At 37.9% G+C, this 8,304-nt stretch overlaps 1 protein-coding gene across 1 annotated transcript; it reads left to right on the top strand.

The window, feature by feature from the left end:
- The first annotated feature begins 4,529 nt into the window (after positions 1 to 4,529).
- LOC148113639 (vomeronasal type-2 receptor 26-like) lies at positions 4,530 to 5,426 on the top strand. The gene has a single exon (XM_087892308.1). It carries the CDS (start codon positions 4,530 to 4,532, stop codon positions 5,424 to 5,426), a length of 897 nt encoding a protein of 298 aa, XP_087748434.1.
- The last annotated feature ends 2,878 nt before the right edge of the window (positions 5,427 to 8,304 follow it).

The following is an 8,304-nucleotide window of genomic DNA, read 5'->3' as shown; positions in this document are numbered from 1 at the left end:
TCTATCTATCTATCTATCTATCAATCATCTGTCTGTCTGTCTGTCTGTCTGTCTGTCTGTCCGTCCATCCATCCTCTATCTATCTATCTATCTATCTATCTATCTATCTATCTATCTATCTATCTATCTCAATCTAGTTTGGTCTGATCTTTCTTCTGAATAGAGCTAGAAGGGACCTTGGAGGTCTTCTAGTACCAGCCCTCTGCTAAAGTAGAAGATCTATACCATTGCAGACAAGTGACTGTCCAGTCCCTTCTTAGAAACCTCCAGTGATGGAGCACCCATGATTTCTAGTGGCAAGCTGTTCCACTAGTTAATTCTTCTAGCTGTTAGGAAGTTTCTCCTTAAGTCCAGGTTGCTTATCCAGATCTGATCTAAGCTTATCTAGATTAATATTTTCCGATACAAAAATAAGATGTTAATTAACAATTGTTAATTGTTATGGAGAATGTCTTTCAAAATATAGATTTTTGTTTAAACCAGAACTAAAATTAAGACTTCAACTAAATTTAAGTAAGATGCATAACATATGTATAGCTTGTAGGCATCACCTGCCAAGGCTGCAGAGCTTGAAATTCAAACCTTTGACTTTCTCTGTGTGGGGCTTTTGATCTCACTGCCTCATGCAAAGAATGTGCCACGGCATAAACAGCATTGTAGATACTGTAGCTCTGGCCAGTCATCTGCAACTCAAACAGAGCACCAGGCAGATTCCCCAAATTCTCTTCTCCGCTACAAGTTTCATCGATCATTGAGGGTGATTCTTCATTTGAAAGTGAACAGTCAAACAATTGCTCCCAAACATCTTGAAGAAATCCATCTTTGTGGGTTGAAGGTTTGATGACTTGAAGAAATTCTTTAAAGCCTTGAATGTCTCTTGAATGAACAGTAAAGGAAAGAGCTCCATGGAACATCTGGAGATCCCAGCTCCTTTGAAATCCTGTCAGTGTGAAATCAATTGGGAACATCAAGATCCATACCTTCCTAAATGACGCACTCTCTTTGTTTTCAGGATCACGTAAAAACACAACATTTCTGAGCCACAGAATTGTGAATGGTTCACCATAGACAAGAAAAACATTGGCTTTCTGATCTATCAGTAAATTAAAAATAGTCAACATTAGATCAAAAAATTCTGATAGATCTTCAAGTGGGGCTTGCTGTGGAATCTTTTGTGTGAAGGCTAAACAGATCCCATTTTGGGAAAGCAACGGATTCAATTTCTGCAAGAAATGTTCTCCCTTATTCTTATCGAATGTAAAGACTCCAATCCACATCCATCCAAAATGGAGAAGAACATGTATAATTCCACTGTATTGATGCTCCTCTTTTGGGACCAAGTAATAAAGTGAAGAGAACTTAGTAGCCTGGAGCTCTTCTTGGGCAAAGGATCCATAGGTCAGCTGAACAAAGAAAGAGAGTCAATATTCATAATGATGGAGGGAAAAAATTAGAGGATGATCTCTAATGTTCATTACAAAAGAAGACCAATTTATCTTTTACTGCTCTCCCCAAATTACCTGCGGAATTTTGAAGAGATTTATACTTTCTGCCATACAGGAAGAAGTAGAAGCATCTAATCCCCCAATAATGGCCATGAGATTCTTCTGCCTATCACATTTGTAGTTAGCAAAAAATCCCTTAGATTTGAAAAGCAGGTCCAGAGTGGTGCGGTAGGTCATCCTTGGGTTGTAGTAACTGTCATGGATGTGGAACCCAAGAGTGACATTAGGTAAGATCTGGGAGTCTTCATTGATCTCCTTCACAGCAAAGGCCACGGCGAGGGCATGCTGGTAGAATTTGGTGACTATACTGCCAATAAGTTAAAAAAACCTTATTGATTAAGAAATTTAAACATTGTTATAGTTTGGCATCATTTCTAAATGAATAAGAAACATTTCTGTCTCTGACGGAAGTACGACGATGAGAATTGCACATAATAAAATACTGGAGTAATTTATAGTGTTTCCATGTATTTCCATGCCTTACAATAAATAAGCACTACAGCAAATTGAATAGTCAGCTTTTTTACATGCTACTACTTTTATTTTCTTTCAGTTTAGCACAAACAGAATATGAACACATTCAGCAAATATCATGCATTTACTGCTAGCATATTTTGTGAGGAGTCATAATGGAGATCTTTAAAAAAAAAGTTCAGCTCATTGAATTTTCTTTAAAAAAACTTATTTTGGCAAACATTTAATGTGTGAATGAAAAAGACTTTAAGACTTGAAAGCATTTTCACGAAAAATATATTAACTTAAAGAAAACATTTGTTTTCTTATAACCAGATATACTCAAAAGACAAAGGAAGATACAAAATCTGCATTATGGTCATAAAAACCTTTAATCTTATAAGAAATATTGGGGAGTTCAGTAAAATTGGGGAATCCATCTGAAGGAAAAAAATATTACATTGGCAAGGGATAAAGTTGTAGAGAATGATGGTCCTTTAATTCAATTTCATAAAATGTGTAGAAAATGTGAGACACCATCCCACCGATGAGGAGGTCACCAGGCTGGAACCACTCATGTGGAACAGGGAAAGCTTCACTTGCAGGGCATCTTAGAGTAGCTACTCTGTGCATGGAGAACATCAAAAGGAACAACATCTTCATTCTATTGTGATGGAGAAAATGTCTGGGTCTGTCATTCAAAGAGAAGTTCTGGCAGATAAAACAGGAAGAATGAATCTCACAAAGTCAGCATTATCCTTTACTGCCTCCATGCAGCTCCCATGATATTTATGAGGACTATTTTTCAATTCCTATTTCCTTCTGCACAGAACATTTGCTATTTCAGTCAAAGAGAAGTTCTGGCAGATAAAACAGGAGGAAGATAATCTGTGCAAATAAACCTACGAAGCAATCCCTTTGTGCTCTCATGTGGCTCTAAAAGTAATTATATGGGTTGTTTCTCCATTCCTATTCCCTTCTGCTGAGAACCTTTGATGGTTTTGGCCTACTGGGATAACCAACTGATTTCAGCTATTTGTAAGGCATATAATTTACCTTTGAAACATTGGCAAGCTGGCCTTTTTTTTCTTTGCATAGCTGACCAACATCTTTCTCTCTTTTGTTGGGTCACCTAATTGACTGATTGCTTTGAAAATACTTGAAGAAGTAGAATTGGGAAGATATTTTGGAGATATTCTTTTTCACTTTTCTATAGTTCTTCAAATACATTCAGTAAAAAGTTATACATTCTTTTCTTTGATGTTTTAATTCCTACTTCTGCAAGCTTTAATTTTTACTAATATTTATTCACTTTTGCTCATGATATGATACAGTATATTACAGAATAACCTGGCAAAAATAAACTAGGCAGGATTCACCCTGCCTTCTTACTTCCTGTCTCCAACAAGGCAGCAGGGCCTCCCTAATCTTCAACTTCCTCTTTAGCAGGATATAGTCATCCGTTTCAACATAATTACTTCACTTGTTTTAAATCACCTTACAAATCCTCATCTTGTTGTCCTTCTGAATTCTTTTATTTAAAATACCTAGCTATAGCTAGGCCATCATCCTTCCAGAGACGCTTTTTCAAGAGGTAATTTGACTTTCTGGTTTTCTTTGAAGATGTTTCACTTCTCATCCCAAAAGCTTCTTCAACTCTGGGTGGATGGTAGGGAATGGAAGGAGTCCAAAAAAGCACAATTCTTTTATATATAGATAGATAGATAGATAGATAGATAGATAGATAGATAGATAGATAGATATAGATATAGATAGATATAGATAGATATAGATAGATATAGATATAGATATATAGATATCTATATATCTATATATATCTATATATCTATATATATCTATATATCTATATATATATATATATATATCTATATCTATATATCTATATATCTATATATCTATATATATCTATATCTATCTATCTATCTATCTATCTATCTATCTATCTATCTATCTATCTATATAAAGGATATTCAGATTCTGATTATGTCACATGTTTCCCCCCCAAAAATGACAAACCTAATTTTGTGTGTGTGCGAGAGAGAGAGATGCAGAGACAGAGACACACACAGAGAGAGAGAGGCAGAGAGAGAGAGAGAGAGAGAGGCAGAGACAGAGAGACAGAGAATGTATTATGCACGTGGATGTTTATGTAGACTATAAATTAATCTCCTAACCAAGAAAGCTTAATTTATGAAGTCTTGCTATTTTGCCATGTTGAAAAGGAGAATGGATTAAGTTATAGAATCATTGAAAAATAATTGAAAATGCAGCAGTATGTGCCTTTATTTTGAAAAGAATAACAGAGTTAGAAGGGACTTTGGAGGTATTCTAGTCCAACCCCCTGCTTAAGCAGCAAACCGTACACCACTTCAGACAACTCTGACACTTTCTCCCTTTTGTCCCACATGATGATGTTCAGTAAATATTATATTTCAGTATGATCTTGCAAAATGAGGATTGATTTAAATCAGAATGAGAATCAATGTTAGTATAGTTTGACTTTGTTCATCAATGATGAAGGTTGTTGTTTTTTTGACTTTTAATCTAGAGATGGAACATTGTTTTGAATGTCCTGAAGATCAGTATCCAAGCAAGGAGCAAGATCATTGCATTGCCAAAAAAATAAGTTTCCTATCCTATGAAGAACCTTTAGGAATCATTTTGGCATCAGTTGCTGCTTTGTTTTGCTTGTTAACAGTCTGGATACTTGGAACTTTCATTAAGTACAAGGATACTCCCATAGTTAAAGCCAATAACCGAGACCTCACTTACACCCTCCTTGTGTCTCTTTTGCTCTGCTTTCTCTCTTCCGTATTATTTCTTTGCCAACCTAGGAAAGTAATTTGCCTTCTCCGGCAACCAACTTTTGGCATCATCTTCTCAGTGTCTATTTCTTGTGTCTTGGCCAAAACCATCACTGTGGTCATGGCTTTCATGGCCAACAAGCCGGGAACCAAGATGAGGAAATGGGTAGGAAAAAGATTGGCCATTGCCATTGTTTTTTCATGCTCTTTTTTCCAAGTCAACATTTGTATTGTGTGGCTGGCAACCTCTTATCCATTCTTTGAGTTAGACAAGCACTCTGTTAGAGAAACCATAATTTTGCAATGCAACGAAGGCTCCATCCTTATGTTCTATTGTGTCCTGGGCTACCTCGGTTTCTTGGCTACTGCAAGTTTCATTGTGGCGTTCCTTGCCCGTAATTTACCTGACAGCTTTAATGAAGCCAAATTTATTACTTTTAGTATGTTGGCTTTTTGCAGTGTCTGGGTCTCCTTTGTGCCAACCTTCCTGAGCACTACAGGGAAAGCCATGGTAGCTGTGGAGGTCTTCTCCATCTTGTCCTCCAGTGGGGCCTTACTTGGATGTATCTTCTTCCCAAAATGTTTCATCATTTTGCTGAGGCAGGAACTGAACAACAAGGATCAATTAATAAAAAGAAATTAAATAATGAAAATATCACATTTCATTCCAATTATATTGTCAAGTTCAAATGAAGAGTATGAGTATCCAAATAATATATGCAGAATTATTTAAGTTTAATCAAACTTTAAATAAAAGCAGTTAAATATGATTCTTAATGTACAGGATTGTTCATTCTTCTGTTCCCAAGAAGCAGATGTTATTTTAATTAAATTTATTTAAATACCTGATCTGAAGATAAATCGATGTATAAATTTTATTGAAATCAATCCACGTTTAATTTTTACCTGTTATTTGGAATCCAATCTCCAGCATTGAGCTGCGGAGGTGCAGTGCTTAGAATGCAGTACTGCGGGCTACTTCTGCTGACTGTCGGCTGCCTGCAATTTGGCAATTCGAATCTCATCAGGCTCAAGATTGACTCAGCCTTCCATCCTTCTGGGGTCAGTAAAATGAGGACCCAGTTTGTTGGGGGCAATATGCTGACTGTGTAAACTGCTTAGATAGGGCTGTGAAGCACTGTGAAGTGGTATATAAGTCTAAGTGAGATTGCTATTGCTGTTAGGCTAAGAGCCAAAGCTATAAAACAGCACAGAATTTTGAATATTTCAATATTCCCGATTCTCATTTTTCCAATAATACCGTTAAATATGTACAAGGAAGATGTTAAGAGTGAAAAGATAAGTATAGGATCCGTCCAGCCTGCAAAAAGTGAATAATAAAAAGTTAACACTTTATCAAAAAGTGCCTGACCACTCAGTCCAATACAGAATAACATTGCCGTTCTTCAAAAATATCTCAGAAACCACCAACAGACTACTGCAACCAAATGGAATGAGTGTAGCACACAAGCCAATTTATTGTTGTTGTTGTTGTTAGTCGTGAAGTCGTATCCGACCCATCACGATCCCATGGACAATGTTCCTCCTGGCCTTCCTGTCCTCTATCATCCCTCGGAGTCCATTTAATCTCACGCCGACTGCTTCAGTGACTTCATCCAACCACCTCATTCTCTGTCGTCCTCTTCTTCTTTTGCCCTCAATCATTCCCAGCATTAGGCTCTTCTCCAGTGAGTCCTTCTTTCTCATTAGGTGGCCAAAGTATTAAAGCCCTTCAAAACATCCCAAGCAAACCAAAAGACCTTGCAACTACAATGGGCCACACAGTTTAGGGATTGCAACTATTGTATAGTCAGACCATGTATAATTGACACTGGGTTTTATTATAGATTTTAGTTGTTATTTATTATTTTATACTAGAATTTTAAAGTGTATATATACTGAGTTCTGGTCTCTGGTCTAAGACTGTAATTATAAATTGTTGTTGTTGAATCCATTTTTTCCTTATTAAATTTAATATGGTATTTTTATGTTTTTTACTAATACACCAGTGGTGGGTTGCCCCCAGTTTGAACCGGTTCACAAGAACTGGTAGTAGAACTGGTGGGAGGTCCCGCCCCCCCGCCCCGGATGTCATCATCAGTGATCTGCGCATGCGCAGATTCCATTGCGAACCGGTAGTAAAGGTAAGTAGAACCCACCCCTCTAGTACACCACCTGCAATCCCTCAGTGAGTGAGATGGGTGGTCTCAGAAATTTGGTAAATAAATAAATTTTACTGCTGACTTTATTAATCAAGATCACGTGAAGTGTTAATACCACTTTATAATGCCTTGGTAAGGCCACACTTGGAATACTGCATCCAGTTTTGATCGCCACGAGGTAAAAAAGATGTTGAGACTCTAGAAAGAGTGCAGAGAAGAGCAACAAAGATGATTAGGGGCAGGGGTGACAGGTTCTGGAGAACCGGTAGCAGAAATTTTGAGCAGTTCAGAGAACTGGTAGCAGAAATTTTGAGTAGTTTGGAGAATCGGCAAATACCATCTGTGGCTGGCTCCAGACGGGTGGGAATGGAGATTTTGCAGTATCCTTCCGCTGACAAACCCACCAAGCCATGCCCACCAAGCCACACCACATCCACCAAGCCATGCCCACAGAACCAGTAGTAAAAAAAAATGGATTTCACCACTGATTAGGGGACTGGATGCTAAAACATGAAGAACAGTTACAGGAACTGGGTATGTCTAGTTTAATAAAAAGAATGACTAGGGAAGACATGATAACAGTGTTCCAACATCTCAGGAGCTGCCACAAAGCTCGTGAGGGTAAGACAAGAAGCAATTGGTGGAAACTAATCAAGGAGAGAAGCAACTTAGAACTAAGGAGAAATTTCCTGACAGTTAGAACCATTAATCAGTGGAACAACTTGCCTCCAGAAGTTGTGAATGCTCCAACATTGGAAGTTTTTAAGAAGATGTTGGATAACCGTTTGTTTGAAGTGGTGTAGGGTTTCCTGCCTAAGCAGGGGGTTGGACTAGAAGACCTCCAAGGTCCCTTCCAACTCTGTTATTCTATTCTATTCTATTATTTCATTTATAAATTAGTGAAAAAAAAGTTGCAAGATTTCAAAAATAAATTCAGGATTTTGACTACTGCAACAAAGATATTTGAGGGACCTTGATGTTCCTTACAAATGTTTGCACACAGCTGTTTACAAGGTAAAAGCTTCACATGTCCTCTTCGAAGACATTAGAAGACACTGCAGAAAGTAAATTGGGGAATAAGAAACAATAAGGCATTTTCTTTTAGTCACGTTTTTATTAAAAATTTGAACTGATAGAGTGGAAATAGAATAGCTGTCAATTCGCATCCTTGGCCTGCCCTTGAGTTGCCATAGGCCACGGGCAGTGGTGGGTTCCTCCCGGTTCGGTCTGGTTCGGCCAAGCCAGTAGTGGTGACGATATGACATCACCGAACCGGTTCTCCCCCCCTCCCTCCCCCCCACCCCCAACGTTATTCTTACCTTTTATTTGGCCCCACCCCCAATCTATTGCTGCCTCCTG

The sequence above is a fragment of the Pantherophis guttatus genome, chromosome 4 (assembly GCF_059756535.1).
Source record: "Pantherophis guttatus breed Tessera chromosome 4, ASM5975653v1, whole genome shotgun sequence".
NCBI classification, from domain to species: Eukaryota; Metazoa; Chordata; class Lepidosauria; order Squamata; family Colubridae; genus Pantherophis; species Pantherophis guttatus.
The sequence above is the reverse complement of the archived record's forward strand: the minus strand, read 5'-3'. Positions and strand labels throughout refer to the sequence as shown.